The 19,542-nt window shown below is 44.9% G+C and overlaps 1 protein-coding gene across 1 annotated transcript in view; it reads right to left on the reverse strand.

Annotated features, from left to right (window-relative positions):
• PRKCA (protein kinase C alpha) overlaps positions 1 to 19,542 on the reverse strand; it is a 1,234,993-nt gene that overhangs the window by 1,199,504 nt on the left and 15,947 nt on the right. The window contains exon 2 of the mRNA XM_086930938.1: positions 654 to 685. Coding sequence (XP_086787064.1) covers positions 654 to 685 — 32 coding nt within the window. The remainder of the gene's footprint in view (positions 1 to 653; positions 686 to 19,542) is intronic.

The raw sequence follows: 19,542 nt of genomic DNA on the forward strand, positions 1-19,542 counted from the left end.
TTTGTTTCATCACAGGAAGCCGCATAGGTCAGCCAGGAAGATTTGCATTTGCAAAGCCCATATCAAATGCTGTTTTAATTGCATCAGACATCAAGTGGAAATCTGTAACGACGATTAACAGGAAGGGCTAGCCCGAGGTCTGCTACGCGGCTCAGGGACAACAGGAGATTAAAAAGCAAAAACAGAAGGACATGAAAGGAAATTCACATGAATACAGAACAGATTCATTTCCTTGCAGCCCACTCACTAGCAGCTGATCCTAACCAAAATGAAAATGCATTAAAATTATTTTAAAATTGCGCTAAATGCTGCCTTTATGTAGACTATATGACGTAATTTGGGGAAAATTATTTGAAAACAAAGCCTGTTATTTGCAGGTTTAATTTCCACATTTGACCAAAACTCATATGTAAGGCTGCACATAATTATCAGACAAAAAAAATGCGTCTGCGCTGGTTTACATAAAAAAGATTGTGTGCTTTTAAAAGCTTTACTCATCCTAGGATCTTCTAGGGTGATCTTTGGGAGCAAGACCCAGTGGCAGGCTTCCAACGAGAAAACAGGATGGCTAGTAGATTTACAGTTCAATTAGCCATTTATGCGGTTAATAATATACAAGAGTCAATGGTAATATATATATTTATGTTTCTTACCTTGGCACTGGAAGCCTTGTTTCCCGAACCCCCTGCAGAAAAACAAAACAAATACTTTAAAGAAGGTCACTCAATGGGAACTTCGTGTCTAGTCAGTTCAAAAGGACACAACTAAGAAGGGTAGAGGTAGGTGTGTACATTAATCACTGTCCACCCAAACCCCAATTAGCTCACAGCCCTGAAATTGCTAAAGATGTTACAAAAAACGATATATACAAATAGTCATCCTATAGAGGAAGCTTCTTACCCAGCTCAGCTTTATGTGCAGCAAGATGCAAGGTCCCTGTAGGTGCGCACCAAAGGCCGGACTCTAGCCTCCACCATTCTGAAGGCCACAGTGGCGTAACAAAACTTCAGAGGGTCTTGCGGGGGCCTTTGTTACACAACTTGAAGGCCAGTCCCATCCCTACTCGGGTCTCTGTGACCCAGTAAACCTGCTGACCAGGTTAATTATATTGCATGTGTTAGACCCATCACCCTTAGGATTGTCTTCCCCCAAACCTTTTGCCTCCTCCTCAATTGTCATTGCTGATTTTGTTTTTGCTGGCCTTAGTACTCTGTGCCCTTTACTACTGTGAATCAGTGCCATAGTGTATGTGCTCACTCCTTACAAAATGGTAATATTGGATTATACTCAATTTACATCTTTAATTTACATGAAAGTCCCTAGTAAAGTGGCACTACATGTTCACAGGGCCAGTAAATTAATGCTACTAGTTGGCCTGGAACACTAATTGTGCCGCCCTCATAAATAGCTTTTTATACAGGTCTTAGGCCTGCAATTGCAGTCTGTATGTGGAGTTTAAAAAGGGCCAGGTCAGTCTGGCAAGATAAACCTTTTGCCAAGCCAAAACCTTCCTTTTTAATACATATACGTCATTCCTAGCATAGGCCCTGGACAGCCCAGAGGGCAGGGTGCAGTGTATTTAAAAATTTGGATATGTACTTTTAAGTTTTTCATGTCCTGGTATTGAAAAACTCTTAAATTAGTTTTTCACTACTGCAAGGCTTATCTCTCTAATGGACGAACTTTGGTGTTGCCTTATTCCATTGAGTACGCTGTCATTTCCGAATGAGAGCAGGTGACTATTTCGTGTTTGGTGTCTCTGGAATTGTAAAGAAAAATCCTAGCTTATGGTTAAATTGGATTTGTATTACAATTTTGAAAATGCTACTTTTAGGAGGTTGGCCTTTTCCTGTCTTAGCCATTTAGTGCCTGTAGCCTGTATCTGGGTCACATGACTGGTTGTAACTGGCAGTGGAGCTCATATTCCTCATAGTGAGCCACACAAAATAAAAAGCCTAGGTGTGCTTGGACAGGCCATCACTAGCAGACGGGGAGGGAGAAGCTGGGCACAGCCTCACTTACACATGAATAGGCTGTGACCCGTCTCAACACAAAGGGCTGCATACCCCATATAGTTAGCCTGGAGCCATGACAGGGAAGGCAGGATGCCAGGGGACTTCAAAGGAAAACCTCTAGAATCTCTTCCCCATGTTGAAGGCACAACTGGGTACCAAACCTCAGACACCACCACTTTGATACACTTCTTGACCTGTGGACACTCTGCCATGAAGAAGCACTGCTGAGCTGTTCAAGGACCGCCACTCTGCCAAACTGCTGCCCTTCTGGACTAGTGCCTTGCTGTGCTGCTCCCTTGCTATGCTGACCTGCTGCCATCTTGCCTGGGTGAGAAGGACTGGACGTGCATGTCTTGAACCCAGAGACCCAGAATGACTCCAATGGCTAGTTGGCTGGCCTCCTGGCATGAGCCTCAGGGACAGAAGGCTCCAACAAACTTGCTCCTGCACCTGGACTCTGCTATCTGTGAGTCTACCCTGCCAGGTGGTGCTGCCCCCAGTTCTAGGCCCTTCTAAATGGGTCTAAGGGTCTCTTCCAGCCTCTGTCCTTCCAGTGAAACAAACATTTCTCCACTGCTGCGCAGCTCAACCCTGAGCAGAACCGACGCATCATTGCGGCTGCGTGGATCAGAACGGCCGCAAACACCCGCATCACAACCTATCGCTGCATCTGACCAGCTGCTGTGCGATGCATTTTGGTCCAGGCCCTAGCATCTGTAGTCAATGGCAGCATTGACGATAACGATGGACTCCACATGGCAGCCGGACAGCTCATCGTAATCAACCCTTCTCCCTGACTGCATGACGCATCCTTGACTCCGGACTTCCCATCACAAGCCCATTTTGATGGAGCCTTCGACGAAGATGCAGTTGGTCCTCACAGTGCGGCCTCGCCACATCTTGGTACCAACGCATCGCTTCGGCTGCACAACGCAAACCAGAATTTAAGGTCCTCTGTTCAGCAGGCCTAACTGGGTCCCCATGGCCTGCACGCGCTCCATCGCGGCTGGCCTGAATTTGTGACTTTGTCCAGGTCCGGAGTTACCAGATATCCACAGTTCCTGCTTTACTCCCTTTGCTGCTATTTTAACTTAAAATTTTAAAGTCTAATATCTTCGGTTCTACTGCTTGGATTTTTGACATTTTCGTCTTGTTTTATTTATGAAAAATTACTCTATTTTTCTAACTCTGTTCTGGGCTCCTTTATGGTGTGTTTTCAACGCGTTACTGTTTGAAGGGTTGAATAAATACTTTAGAGACATTGCCTCAAAGTTAAGGCAGCCTGCTCTGTGCCAAGCTACCTGGGGGTGAAACAAGGGTTAATTTAGGGTTTGCGTATGATGTCACCCAAAGAAACATTGCGGTTGCTGTTTGACAATGGTTTTACCCCCCCTCAACCAGTAACCCAATTTCTTACAGTATGGGATTTGGATTTATGTTTAGATCCAAGTGTACGAGGGAGGTCACAGAAGCTATAGTGGTTATATGATTTAATACGGTCCGACTACTCCGTACTTATTTATGGACTAAATCTGAATCAGCAAGTGAAGTCATAACTTGCTAATAACGTCTCATTGACAGAATGTCCAACTCCCACGACAGACATTCTGAAGATAAAGGGTCCCATATCACTGCCTCAATCACTTATTCACCCTAAAGACCTGTTGGCTTCCTTTCAGCCAAGAAGCCCAGACGATGCTCACAGCTGATTTTCTCTAGGCAGTGCTCATTCCCTGGTAACTGGAAAGAGGTACTGCAAAATGAGTACTGTACGGGGGATCTCACTACATGATGCTATGGAAGCATCTTCAAGGTCGGACCGCTATGTGAGGAGTGAATGAAAAAAGGGATAATAAAATTAAAAGAGGGACTTACTGAACGGACCAATTACTGGAGTTTTTCTTTAAATGTAATAATGCTTGAAGTCCAAGTTTTGTGACATAAGGTCCCACAACCGAATTCATCAATAAAGCATCAAACATGGGCAATTCTTCTAACTAATCAGTCTTCCAATGTGCAATTCTTGGCCATCAAAAGCAACTAATCTTCAACTTCTTCATCATCATCATCATCATCATCACCACCATTTGAGCATTCTCTTGATCACAAAATACCAGGGATTTCACACAGGGACTCCTGTGTTAGCATAAGCCATAGCACAAGCCTGAAGAGTGGCATACAAGTCAGGAATAATAAAGGATAGACAAAACACTGCAATAATAAACATGCTTACAAATTAAGGAAACCAGCCTTGGGACATAAATTTGGAAAAGAGAGCCACTAATGAGTGATTTGAGTACTTTTGCTCATTGTAAAAGTAAGCAATGCAAAACGAATGTAAAGAGTGTGTCAAACGTTTTTCTGGCTGAAGATTTGGAAGAAGCAGTCCAAACTGGACACTTTAAATACATTTCTGAGCTGTAATAGACATGCTTGCAAACAAGTTGAGCATAGTAACTTACATAAACAAGCATTTGCAATGCAATAGGTCTCGCATTTCCGAGAATTTAAGCTATTGACATTTACAATGGCAATAGCTCAAACTCTTGTAAATGCGAGACCCATTTCACTTCACAGAAGCAGCCACCATTGCCCAAGGCTGCTTGAAAGTGAAAGTGCGCATGGCAACTAAAGCACATCATGCCTGCAGTAGGAGAAACACATTAAAGAAAAGAGGGCTTACAGACTAAATAAGACGTACCTTGTCATAACTGAAGTAAAAGGGCCAGTCGACATGGGAAGTTACAAATGCAGACAAGGCGGTACTAAGGAGGGACTAATAAGCCTAATAACTATTTGCACACCAGCATTTAGGAAGGACAATGACTCAAGCCAATGACAAATATAGGCAGAGAGTGGGCGGGGCTTCCCAGCCAAACTCCAATACTGCATGCCTCGCAGCAGCGCATGCGCTGCCCAGGCTCGACCTAAATATATATACACTGAACAAATAACCGAAAGCCCAACTGTAGCAGGTGGCAATCTAGTTTTAAAGGATGTATTGCTCCATGCTTCATCCTCATGAGGCAAGATCATACCCTATTTTTTGCATTAGGGTTCTGCATTTTTCCATATCATCTTTTAAACATCTGTGCAATGCAATGCTAATTTTCTTTATTTTAATTGCACATTATCTGGTCTTCGCAAGCTCAAAAAAACATTTCGCTGGATCCCCACCGAAACTAGAAAAACGGTCACCCACGCACTGGTTACAAGCCGCCTGGACTACGGAAACACCCTATACGCCGGTACCACCGCAAAACTTCAGAAAAAACTCCAACGCATCCAGAACGCATCAGCCAGACTCATACTAGACATCCCGCGTAACGACCACATTTCTGGTCACCTGAAAAACCTCCACAGGCTCCCCGTCAATAAGAGGATAACATTCCGCCTCCTAACCCACGCACACAAAGCACTTTACGAACTTGGACCCGAATGCCTCAACACACGACTTTCCTTCTACACCCCCTCCCGCCAGCTACGCTCCTCCAACCAAGCCCTTGCTGCTGTACCTCGCATCAACAAAACCACCATGGGAGGAAGATCCTTCTCCTACCTGGCGGCTAAAACCTGGAACTCACTTCCCATTCACCTTCGCCTCACTCAGAACCACCTGGCATTCAGAAAACAACTTAAAACCTGGATATTCGACAAGTAATCCCCCACCCTTCTCCAAGCGCCTTGAGACCCTCTGGGTATGTAGTGCGCTATATAAATTAATTGAATTGAATTGAGAGTGATGTGAAATGTTTCCAGGAGAAATGTGAAATGTTTCAAGGAGAAATGCAAATTGTGTAAAATGAGCCTTGCTTACTGCTAATTTTGGTACTGAGCCTAATAAAACAACCCTGATATCCTGATTATTTGAAAACCTTAATCTCAAAGCACTTTCCAACACCTATAACCATTTACTTTTACAGAGCCCGGTGAGAGAGCTTCTTCTTGAAAAGATACACTGAATTCTTTTAAAATCAGACACTGAGACTTCCTTACAGTGCTCACAAATAGCACACCTTCAGTGAACTCACAATTAAGTTCAAACTTCCACTTGGGCTTAGGAAACTTAGCCCCTCTTCCTGACAGACTGCATAAATACTGGTTATTAAATGAGGTTCACCACCAGATGTAAGCGAGAAAAATAGCGAGATGGATTTCCTTTAGAACTGCCCCCCATTGAGCTTGTTTTTTTAGTGTCATTGATGTTTTAACTCAGCAAAGCGTCTCACATACCAACTTGGCAGTTTTTGACCTACGGTCTGTCCGTCTCATGTTGGAGTCTGCCTGGGGACATGAGCAGATGGAGCCTTAGTCCGCACTCTTGCTCTATACCATGCTGGCATATGAAGGCACACGTAAAGTTGTCACGGCCCTGTACACATATCTCCTGGAACAAGGATGGAAGCCAGATGTTAAGTTTAGAGAACGCTTGATAGCAGTGCTTCACCTTACATTGACAAACAGTGGGCCCAAGCCCAACTTTATGTTATAGATTTCTCCCGGAAATCACGCTTCAGTTTCACCCAATTAAATTATCTACACCAAACATACCTTACACCTCAACGAATATCACGCATGTTCCCAACGACCATCTTGGGGTTACCAAAGATGGACGTGGGATTTTTCCATATATTGGGAGACTTCCCGTGTGTACATCGAGCCAATGAAGAAGTGGCGAAGATCAGTTCAACCATGGTTGACACTGTGATCCCACCTACCCAGAAGTCTTGCTTGCTGGGTATCCGATCCAGAGTCAAAGAGGATAACTACCTCCAGAGATTTATCGATCTGGCCTTCATATTATGCAAGCTTCAGTTGGCAGTGGCATGCAAGTTACCGGCTGCGCTAGACGTGATGACGACCTCTCTTCACACCATACTACGATGGGCTAAGGCTGAGTCTGCAGCGCTCACGGAGGCCCAGCACTGGGAAGGGACAGAACAAGGGATCCATACATGAAATAACTGGAGGCAAGGGTGCTGGAGGCGAAAGATGATACTAGGCCACCATAGACTGGGCACACCACAAGCACTCACTTTAGCCTGGCATTAATAGTGGAACAGGTTGCACCAATGGAGGGGGGGGGGCGATTGGGGGACATGGATGTATTGACTCTGGGGTCATCTCTCAGAACTGGACTACTAGGGAGGTGAAGGCTAGTACATTGTTACAACTTTAATTGCATTGATGATCACAAAGAGAGTAGACTGTGTGAGCTCTTATAATGTTCCTGTTTTGTTTACATAACCAATAAAGGAATGTAAACAAAAAAAATGTCTGTAATATTTTATGCCATTCATAGACTGCCCTAAAGCATGCTCAAATATAAATATAATCTTAATCTGCATTTTAAAGCAAAAGTGCTAACTATTTTGACCGAATTACAGAATATTACCCTTACAAAACAGGACTAGCTGACAAGATAAAACTTTTTATAGTAAGCGTGTCATCACAAGCACCCAAAGACACAATCACCCTGGATTCTACATTAGGGTAGGAACAGCCCTGAGGGAAAGAATAATGAACACAAAAGAAAACAAACATGTGTGTTAGGGGTTGGATTGTTAGTGCGTAAAAATCACAATAGGACTAGATCTTTATTTAACTAGGCAAAATGGCTGCCAAAATTAGTTCAGTTCATGATGGAGACTGCATCAGATCACTTAAGCTGTTAAAGGTATCATATGAGGTAGGACAAGAGAGATCTTGAGGGCAATGAAGAAAAATAAGTATAGATGAGTGCTAATTAAAATTGAACATTAAATTATAATTAAAGCTCCAAATAGTTGGTAGGAGATCAAAGACTGTTATCCAAAATATGACATTCTCTTGCTATGGAATGAGGATATGGATTCAGTAAACTTAACCTACATAGTACACGGGATCGGATCCCAGCAAATACATGTCAAACAAAAATAAACCTGATCGAGAGATGGTGAACTACTTACATTTTAAAGCAAGGGAAAGAATAATTTAATTGGCACATAGATCTAAATGTGATCGGAGAAAGAGCTATACACTTGCATACATTTGAATTAATGGAGCCTGGGGAAGATTATGGTAACATTCTGGATTGGGAAGCAAATGTTACACACATAGAAAATATACATGATCCAAGATTCATAAATTCATGATTCTAAAAGCAGCACAGACCAATTATCAACTAGCACACATTTTAATACTGGTGAAAAAGTGGTTTATAGAGCAGAACACCTTCTGATCAGAGCCCTACTTGATTTATATTTAGATCCACCTTCCAAGAGATTTAGACGTACAGGCTATGTTAGTTCTTCACAAGGCACAGAATGTGAAAAAAAGGACGATTCTATATGCAGCTATATTCATAAACAGCTTACAACATACTCAAAAAGTGTGACTTCAAGGTATCAAAGTAATTCAGATTAAGTCAAAAGACAGCAGATAAGATAAATGTCTAAACACCTAAGAAAAATAAGATGAGGTGATAAGTGTCAATTGGAAAATATGACTAACAAATACAGAGGGATATTTTTAGGAATGATCCAGTCCATTTTCATCTTCATTGGAAGGATATGTACAATAAAAAAACATAACCGAGTTTATGGCCCTGTTTGAGGATTTATTTACTTTGTAAATAAAGAAATGTCCGATGTCTTCTGACAAAATGAAGGTCATAGTGCAGAACTGAAATAACAGCAAGGATGGAGATGTTAGGAGAGGAGGGTAAGCATGAGGTAACTCAGTATGCAGAGAGCATTGATCTCCCTTAAGGTTAGTATGCTCAATTAAACAACTACATGCATAGTTGAAACGTTGGAGCGCATGCACGAGAATTACATTGATTACAGTGTGAAGTGTGTTATGAAGAAAAGCAGTGCATCCAATAGAGGTGGACAGCCTCAGATCTGATTTTAAATAGAGAAAATTATAGTTCACTAACTGAAAAGGTAAATTGGCCTGGAGAAAATTGACCACAGTAGAAATATGCAGTTATCTGCAGTTATCTGCAGTGCAATAAAAATAATTTTATAAGTGTGTAATATGACATGCTTTAAATTGTACATTTCTATGCTAAGATTAAGCATCTGTTTCGGAGATAAGAAGTACAATAGATTTGCGCATTTGTGCTTATCACTGTTGTGTCAAAAGAAGAAATTGCAGGTCCTGATTAAAGACTATGACCTTGTTATTGCATGACTAATAATAGCTTGGACTGTCATAGTAGTGCTATGCTAATTTAATGTACATATTGGTTGGCTTTATATGTTGTTATATGTGAACAAGCTTTAATATAATAAAAATGAAATGTATATTCCCATAAGGAAATTAATTATTTCCATTTTTGTATCAATTATGTAATAATTCCCGAATGCTTGAAAATGTGTTTTTCTATAGTTCTTTTGGCACACTGACTGCATTATAATTAGCACACTATCTGCAGCTTGGTTTCTTGGCATGGTTCATATGTAGTTTTTGTTTCAGACAGTATTGTTCAGATCCTTATTTGAAGACTTCTATAGCGGGCTTGAGCCAGAGATAAACAATTCCAGCAAAGGGGAATTTGATGAGACAATGCCCATCTCCTTTGGACACAAGTTTGAAAAGGGCATCAGTTGAGAGACTCTGTCTTTACTTCTGGGATCGATAAACATTAGTTTTTATTGTTGAGGTAGTTGGGTTAGGCTATTAAGACAATTGAAAGCAAGACGTCTAATTTGTAGTATGTTGCTATCAGGGAGTCTGTGATGAGGTGAACTCGTTCTCTAAGGCCTGCATAACGAAGGGGTAGCCGCATTTTGACTATTTGAACAAGACCTGTCAGAGTGGTGAGCAGGCAGGCATAAAGCCTGTTAGAGTAGTGGAAGTGGAAGTTGGTTGCAGTCCCCAAAACCAGACTTCAATGATTAGGAGATAAGGGCATAGGCTGCCTCACTTTAATTGATTAAAAAGCTGTTGACTACGGCAATGACTTTGGTGTAAGGAAAGGGATCTGGGACAAACTGCGCTTGTTTGAAATTGGGTTGCTGGTTGACTGCGGTGTGAGCTCTGGTTAAGCAGCAACCACAATCCTAGTCAGGGTAAAGCACAAATCAACCCCAAATTTACCTGTGCTCAACCCCCTGGTAGCTTGGCACACAGCAGTCAGGCTTAACATAGAGGTAACGTGTAAAGTATTTGTGCAACAGTTCAAGTAGTAAAACTATAAAAACACCACACTAAAAGGATTCCCACGCCAGGCTAGAAAAAAATGGAGCATATTTTAATAAACAAAACAAGACCAAAGTGACAAAACTCCAATCAGTAGATCTTGAGATATGCAATTTTAAAGGATGGAAGTAAAAATAGTGTATAAAATCATAAAGTGCCAACTGTGGTTACCAGCTTGCGCGGACCAGACAAAGTCACAAGTTCAGGCCGACCGCACTGAAGCACAAGCATGGACCGGCTACAGGGACTCCCCAACGTCCGCTGGGCACATTACCGTAGATCCTTGTGATGGTCTCCGCAGTGTTGCGAGAACTCGTGTTGTCTAGTGTCGGTTCAGAGAAAGATGCAGAGAGGCTTTGCTGGGCTTGGCGTCGCTTTGCGTCAGTTCTGAGGAGCTGTGTGGTGAAGCTTGGCTGGGCCTTGTGTCACTTCTGTTGAGCTGGCAGTGTGTGGCTGTCTAAGAGGAATACGTAAAGCCCAACTGCCAACTATAGTAAGTCATTTGACCAGAGGTAGGCTGCAGGCATCAAATGGCAAAGGCAACAAAATGGCAACTTTTTAAAAGTGGCATTCTCAGAACTAAAACTTAAAATCAGACTTCACCAGGAGTTAGGATTTACTTTATTTGTGATTCCAGAGACACCAAACGTGAAGGGATTTTCTATTCCCATTTGGAAATTACACTTATGTATTAATGTAATAAACTAACTCCAATGTTATCCTATGGGAGAGATAAGCCTTGCAGTAGCGAAAAACGAATTTAGGAGTTTTTCACTACCAGGACATGTAAAACTTAGGAGCACAGGCCCTACCTTTCAAATACACTGCACCCTGCCCTCTGGGCTGTCAAGGGCCTACCCTAGTGGTGACTTATGTGCCTAAAAATCTAAGGATTGGGCCTGGCAAAAGGCTTACTTTGCCAGGTCCACATGGCAGTTTAAAACTGCACACACAGGCTCTGAAATGGCAGGCCTGGTGCATGTTTAAAGAGCTATTTACGAGGGGGGAACAATCAGTGCTGCAGGCCCACTAGTAGCATTTAATTTACAGGCCCTGGCCACATGAAGTGAGCTCTAATAGGGACTTATCAGTAAATGAAATATTCCCATTGGGGAAGGAGGAGCTACGCGTCGAGCAGGATGGCTGCTTAGGACTTCGGCTCCTCGTAACCCGCCATCCAGCTCGAGTATCCTGCACAGTATCCTGGAATCGGAGCCCACCACCTGATTGGTGAAGTGCGGCAGGGCTCCCGACACCGACTCGGGCCCCGATGCGACACCGGGGGCCAGAGCAACTTTGATTTGCAATTACGGCCTTGGGTGCGGCCGGGACCGGGGATTCGAGTTGACTGGTGGCCGGGACGCAGTTAATAAACAGCGGGCCGGAAACCTGAAGTCGTCGGTCCGGCCCACTGGCAACGAGTGGAGGTGCTGGGACCTTCTTTCGGGGGCGGAGCTGTGTTGACGACTTGTGAGGTACCTGCCTGGTGGCCCCCCACCTTCTCTATCGCAGCCCCCCAGACGAGCATTCAACATCCCACTGCGGAGCCCCGAGGACTGGAGGTGAGGCGGCAGGTCAGACGAGCGGGGTGCTGGGGGCGTGCGGAGGGCTCTTAGTTTCTCCCCCCTCCACCGCCTGGTGGTGTGGACACCGAGAGGGGCTGACCCCTAGAAACGTGGTGCTGGGGGAGATCATGCCCATACAGATACTCTATCTGGTGGCTGCCGTGTTTAAATTGCCCCCGCTGTGGCGTGGGGGCGACTGGATGATCTGCCCACTGAAGGACTGCGGAGGGGGCCCAGGTGACACAGCCGCACCCTTCGCTTGAAGTAAATCCTGGCGTGGACGGGTGTGCTCCTGCCCACACCCGTGGCTGGGGTACACACACTGTGAATCCTCCGTTTTGCGGCAATGGGGAGGGTGGGCGGTGCTGGGGGGTCCCCCAGGTGTGCACCCCGTGGCCTGCTGTGTTGTCTGGCTGCTGCCGCCATAGGATCTGGGCTCCCAGCAGTGGCCGGCCTGTGTGAGCGGGCCCCCGTTTGACTGTTGCAACCCCAGGAAGGGGTCTGATTGGATCTCCGGCCTGCTGTCCCATCGGTGTGGACAGTGTTTACATCTGGGGCCGCGGTGTGTCTGGCCCGTCGTGAGGGCCACGTAGCCGGCGGTGGGTCTGACTCACATTCATTGACTTGCCCCTCTGGGATTGTAAGATGTTGTATCTCCCGGGCTGTTTAGTTACAGAGGCCAAACCTGTTTGTGACATCCTACGGTGGTGCAGTGGAGACAGCGACGAGTGTGGTGGGTCCGGCCTGGGTCGTTGGATTCCCCCACAAGAGCTGTGGAGCGACATTTCTGGTCGAGGATACAGGGGGAAGATTCCGGCATGCTTACTGATCCGCAGGCCATTGCAGACAGGTTCGGGGAATACTATAGCGGGGTATACACCTCAGCTGGGGAGTACACAGCTGGGGAGTACACAGAGGCGGAGAATAGCGCAATGATAAAAGACATCCAAACGCCCGTGTTGTCGGAAGATAACCGGAAATACTTAGAATCTCCACTCACTGACGACGAGGTGGCGCAGGCAATCAAAGGAGTGCACTCCGGGAAGGCTACGGGCCCAAACGGGATTCCCATAGAACTATACAAACTGAGTTCCAAAGGGCTTGTTCCGTTTCTCTGCTCCATGTTTACAGAATGCAGAGAGGGGGGACAAACCCCATATGATCAACAGGTGGCAAATGTAGTGGTCATCCATAAAGCGGGGAAGCTAAGACACTATGCTCGTCATACAGACCTATCTCGTTTGCTTAACGCTGAGTCCAAAATATTGGCGAAGTTGCAGGCGACAAGATTGGCAAAGGTTATCACTACCTTGATTCATCAGGATCAGTCCGGCTACATGCCTCGCCGTAATATAGCCCTTAATTTGCAGTGGTTACACGGGGTGCTAGGTAGGACCCAGACGATCCATGAGCCGGCAGTTTCGGTATCTTTGGATGCCACCATGGCGTTCGACAGGGTAGGGTGGCCATATTTATTTGCAGTGTTGGGGAAGCTTGGTTTTGCTCCGGGGTTTGTGAGTTGGGTACGCCTCCTCTATGCCCAGCCTCTGGCGAGGGTGGTTGTGAATAATCGGAGGTTTGCTGACTTTCTCCTCGGCAGGGGCAAGAGACAAGGCTGTCCCCTGTCCCGCTCTTGTTCACCTTGCCCTTGGAGCCCCTGGTGGCGTGGGTTTGATGGCACCGTTCGATCGGCGGCTTACGGTGGACATTGGTATGGGAGGACAAAATTTCATTGTACGCTGATGATTTGCTGCTTTACCTCACCAACCTGAGGGGATCTCTTATATGTTTTTTAGATTTGCTTGCCATTTTTGGGAGGTACTCTGGCTTTGCTATAAACTGGTCAAAGTCAGTGCTCTTCGTTCTTGGGGGTGACACACTGGTTCTTCCACAGAATTGCCCGATACAGATCGAGCGGATCGGGTTTAGAAACCTTGGCATTTACGTCACGCTCGACCCGAAACTACGATATGATAACATTCTCGGGTCCCCTTTGAGTAGATTTAAAGGTGATGCGGCATGCTGGAAGGCACTCCCGCTCTCACTTCTGGGTAGGGCAGTGCTTTTTAAGATGATGGCAATTCCCAGATTCTTGTACACGCTCCAGAACTCGATGGATTTGGTACCCGCATCCTACTTTAGGGAGATAGAGGCCCTCCAGAGGCAGCTTCTTTGGGACGGCCCCGTATAGCGTTCTCCAAACTCACTCTCCCCTGGTACGACGAGGGAATAGGCCTGCCGGACCTAAAGAATACTACTGGGCCTCCCAGTTGGCTGGGGTGAATCATGCAATATACGGGACCCCTGGGGACCCAGGGTATGCTATGGACCGCTGACAAGTTCCGCAGCGATTTCACTAGAGCGCTCTATGCTGGACCTCGTTGGTTTCACCTCGTGGGACCAACGGCACATACCGTTCAGGTGTGGCACCTGGTAAACAGGCACCTTAAGTGGTAAGGGAGACTCACACTGGCCACCCCGCTGTGGAACTCTGAGAAGTTGGGGAGCTTATGGAGATCCAAGGGGTTTGACAAGTGGGATCTCATTGGGATTATGCAGATTAAAGATGTTTGGGAGAAAGGCACAGTCCTCGCATTCAAGTCACTTCAACAGCAATACCATCTCCATGATCGTGAACATTACCGTTAGTTCCAGATCAGACATGCCCTACTAGCGAATATCCCCAAGGACACGCCGCTTCCCGATGCCTCACCTCTCGAGGACCAAGTGCTAGACAGCCACCTCCCTGAGAAAACAATTTCACTAATATATAAGAAGCTTATTAATCATATGGAGGATCCTCTGGTCCTCTTAAGAACGCACTAGGGTGAGGATGGGATAGAGTTTGATGACGTGGAACTGGCGGGAGGCGGTTGCCTCTCCACGGAAGCTGGGGATACAAATGAGGCTTCGATTAGTACAATTGAAGATTCTCCATAGGTCATATGTCACGGGGCCTCGTCTGGTCCGTATGGGTCCCTCAGAGAGCAGGGAGTGTAGGAGGGGGTGTGGGGAGCTTGGAATGTTCATGCATATACTGTGGCATTGTTCTGGGGTGCAGGCACACTGGTAGCAGATTCACAAAAAGCTATGAGAAGTCCTGGGTGTGGAGATACGGCTAGAGGCGCGCAGGTGTATTCTGAACGTTTGGGAACCCACAGATCTGTCTGAATATAGGAAGCAATGGGTTACATTAGCCTGCATGATAGCCAAGCAGAATATCGCCCAGTTGTGGGGAGCCAGCCAGCCGCCTCAAGTCGAGAAGTGGGAGGAGGATCTGTATTGGTGCATGTTCAAGGAGAAGTCGGTATATGTAGCTAGGGGGTGTCCGGCGAAGTTGGGGAAGGTTTGGGAGGCCTGGAATCAATACCGCAGAGATATTTGTGTGCCCCCAAGGTGTTCCGAGGAAGTGGAGGCGCAAGTGTCCCCTTGATCCTTTACCTACATACTGTGTTTATTATTTTGAATGTATGGAAATGTACTGATGTAACTTGCAAGAACTGTTAATGTCACCAGATGTGTTTTTCTTTGTTGTTATGTTAATAAAAAGATTTTTTTTTAAATATTCCCATTGGGGTTAAGCCAACATTACCATGTTTTAAGGAGTGAGCACATGCACTTTAGCACTGATTAGCAGTGGTAAAATGCTCAGAGTCCTATGACCAACATAAAAAAGGTGCAGAAAAATGGAGGAGCAGAGGCAAAAGGTTTGGGGTAAGACCACCTGAAGGCTGACAGGTCTAACAGTGATCTAAGTTGTTCACCACGGAGGAGAGCAGGATTTGCTTCCCAAAAGGTCAGGAGGGGGAGCGTGGCCACAAGAGATCTTCACTTGGTGGCAAAAAAAAATTTCATGGAGCTACTAAGGTGGGTGATGGTCTCCATCATTCAGATGTGGACATGGCCAAAAACAGACAACAATTTTGACACAGTCAAGGCATTCTTGGAGAATTTAATATGGGCCATGGTGAAGTCAGCATATGATTGAAGAACAACCAATTATTTATTGAAAATGTGTAACAATGGGGCTAGGTACACACTAAACAGGCTTTACGTAGCAAGGGAGCTGTGGAAACAACAGGCAGATTGACACTTGTGACCCTTATTGTTAGGAAACAGGCAGTCCTGCACTGAAACAAATCTCTTTTTAGGCAGGGACTCTTGGCAACGAAAAGGTAAGAATTAGGAATCCCGGCACTGAATATACATATGCTTCGAAAAGATACACTGTATGTTTTTTCCCAAAGATATTAATTTTGCTTCTTGTGTCATACTGATTTGTCAGCTCTTTTTTCACTGTACACTTGAGTGGAATTTGGCGATCGCATTGTGAATCCCAGAATATTTAGAAACTTAGCCCTGGAGAAGGTGATTAGAAGCATTAGAGGGTAGAATCACTATTACTTGTTTGTTGCAAATCACTTTTATACCATCAGTGGAAACAATACCACAAATAACAAGCATTTGCAATGCAATAGGTCTCATATTTATGCAGGTTTAAGCTATTGGCATTGCAAATGAAGATGCCTTTTATTTATGTTTTAAAAACCAAAACATAAATAAAAGGCATTGTCATTTACAACGCCAATTGCTCAAACTCTCGTAAATGTTGCAGCCCTCGCCCAGTTGGATTTCAGCCAGAAGTTGCTTGCTGACCACAACAGCTATTAAATCATGAAGTTTCTGTACTAACTGCAAACATGGCACCCAGCATCCCCAACTACTCTCTGGGTGGCCCGTAAAGTCCTCCCCGCCAGCGCTGAAGGTGATCTCTGGTGACTATTCACCTCCCCCACCTTCTTCCATGGAGTTCACATGGCTAGATGAGGGTTTGTAAACTGCTTAGCATGGGGTGCATGGTGTCTCTTGCCTCTGCCTGCGCAGGCCCTCTAAACAGCAGGCATAGTCAGCTGGGGCATGCATGACTAGGCCAGCAACTTTCGCAAACGCACCATGTCCGGCGAATCGATCCCATAACACCAGCCGGCCCGCACATTATCTGCCTTCCGAAAGTAGCGGAGCTGCTGTACCCATAAAAGAAAGGCTTGCGTTTTTGAAGATCAAACATTAAAGAAAAAGGGTATTAAAAAAAAAGTTTTACGAGTTGCAGAAAATAAAAGAAAGGCGCGCGACTCCCATTTTCAAAGTGCGGAGGGAGGAGGTCATATAGGGCAGCGAATGCAGTGAGGAGTATAAACTAAGCTCCAGCAGTTTACCGAAAGATGACATATGGGCACACTATTAGATTAACAACACCTGCACATAGTGAACAATGGCATTCACAGACCCCTTTCGCCAAACTTTAATTGAAGTCTAAAAATGGACTGTGTACCCATGTTGTTAATCTAAAAGGGCGATTTTGCGGAGGTGTGCAGGTAATTAAAATAAGCACAATAGAAAACCAGCTCACACTCATTAAACAAAAAACAAAGAGTGCTCACAAACTTAAGAGCACTTTCTGTGTAACAACCGAAGTAAAGGGCCCAGTCACCATGGGAGGTTACAATTGAAGACAAGGCGGTGCTAAGGAGGGACTTACAAGCCTACTAAGGAATCAGAAACCAGCAATGACGAAGGACAATGACACAAGCCAATGACAAATGTGGGAGGGGCTTCTCTTCCATACTCCAGTTCAAGCCTCGCAGAGCAGTGCATGAGCGCTGACTCAGGCTCGACCTAAAAAGCATGTTGGCAGGGTTACAATTATTTGTTGTTTGATAGGAATATGTGAAAAAGAATAATTGTTGGATACAAGTACTGTAGGCGGAATTTCCTTAACATTTGAAGAAAAGCATTTTGGTGAAACGTCATTTTGTACAAACAGAATAAACTTAGTATTTTACATTTTAATCAATCTGATTGGGAGATGAAAAATCACGCAGATGACCCAAATCTCCAAGAAGCTTGAAAATTCATTGGAACATGACTTCTTAAATATTGAATAATGCCTACAAGCTTGTTGCTAACCACTCATATCAACAACGTAAATACATCAAAAACTGAGATACTGGTAAATGCAACCAAATTCGGGAACCTAAGGGTGATTTTACATGCCATTCTCTTTCATATGCTACAAGTAAATAATGTCTCTAAATAAATCTGGAGATGGGTCTGTCACAGAGCAAAGGCAGCGGGTGGCAAAGAAAACTGGCAGCCAGCCATGGCTTTGGGTCCATAAGAAGAAGAAAGCAAGTCAGACAGACACGCAAAAGGTATAAGAACCGATCAAAAAGAAAGCAGAAAAGCAGTAAGGGCCAATGAGAATGAGTGAGCGAGAAGCATAATGAAATGTTTTAGCATTATAGTTTTTGAGCAGTTTCTGGAGGAACAGAAAGTAAAAGTTTACATATAATTCTGATCCCATACCACAAAACTGATCATTTGTCAAAGGAATTCATGAATCCCACATGTTTACATTGCTGGCTGAGTACAGATTACAAATAACCCTGGGCGTAGTTCGCAAAGTACACTTCGCACTATGCGAGCTACACGTAGCACTACATGAAATGCGTGGTACCCTGTTCGCACTGTGCAAGATGCCGTTTTCAATGATTGCACAGTGCGGACAAGCATCCGGCACTGTGCAATCATTGAAAACGGCATCTAGCACAGTGCGAGCTGAAGTTTTCTGCCGCTCGAGTAATTTTTTACTGGAGCGGCAGCTTTCTCAGCGCGGACTGGTAGTTTCTCATCACGAGCGGTCGCGAGCATACGTGACCACTCGCAATGAGAAACCTGACCTCCCCGCGTTGAGAATCACGCCGGGAGGTTTATTTTCCACAAACAAGGAAAAAGTCTCGCTGGGATGTCATTTTGCTTGCTCGTGGTCGCCAACTTGACGTTGAGGACCGCGAGCAAGCAAAAAATTACCGCTATGCTACGCGTGTTTGCTCTGTGCTATGTGCAGTTCGCGTAGTGCGAAGTAGAGCAAACTTTGCAAACTACGCGAGCGTAGCGTAATGCTTTGCCCAGGGTTAACTATGAATGTCAGGGTTTCACAAAGGTTTACAAGAGTACTTCAGGGAATTATTTGTGAATTTAAATTAACAGTCATACAAAGTTGTTTCTGCGTCCTAACAGTACAAAATGAACAACTCACTCCTCATGAGAAAATGGCTTCACATTAAGTACAATGCTATTTTTTTTTCCAGGCAGAGGGAAATCCCCTTGGACTACAACCCCTACACATTTAGAAGGATGTTTCGTTGCAAATTGTAACCCCAAAAATATATTTACTCTTGCCCATTGAGTACATTTCGTACCATGGTCTAGGTGGGAAAGGGCCAAGAAACACTTGTACCAATTTTATCTAGGCTCGACTACGCCAACTCTCTCTTTAGCGGCACTCCAGCTTTCTTAGTGGCCCGACTGCAGATTATTCAAAATGCGACTGCGCGGCTGCTTTATAACATTCCAAGCAGAGAAAGCGTGCGAGCACACTTAAAAGAACTTCATTGGCTACCAATTGCTCAAAGGATAACTTTTAAAATCCTCACCTTAGCATTTAAGGCAGTCCATGATATGGGACCATCTTATCTAAGGAAAAGATTCAGTCGATATGTCCCCACTCGGCCGCTACGTTCAGCTGGCTGTAATCTCTTGAGTGTGCCCCGCTTTCAGCGAGTACGACTAGGAGGCTACTCGCTTGCTGTAGTCGCAGCTAAGACGTGGAACGCCCTTCCCCTCTCCCTGAGATCAACTGAGAATTTTGTTTCCTTTAAGAAAGCACTAAAAACCCATCTTTTTAGAACAGCCTATTAGTGTTCTTTTTCCTT

The sequence above is a fragment of the Lissotriton vulgaris genome, chromosome 7 (assembly GCF_964263255.1).
Source record: "Lissotriton vulgaris chromosome 7, aLisVul1.2, whole genome shotgun sequence".
NCBI classification, from domain to species: Eukaryota; Metazoa; Chordata; class Amphibia; order Caudata; family Salamandridae; genus Lissotriton; species Lissotriton vulgaris.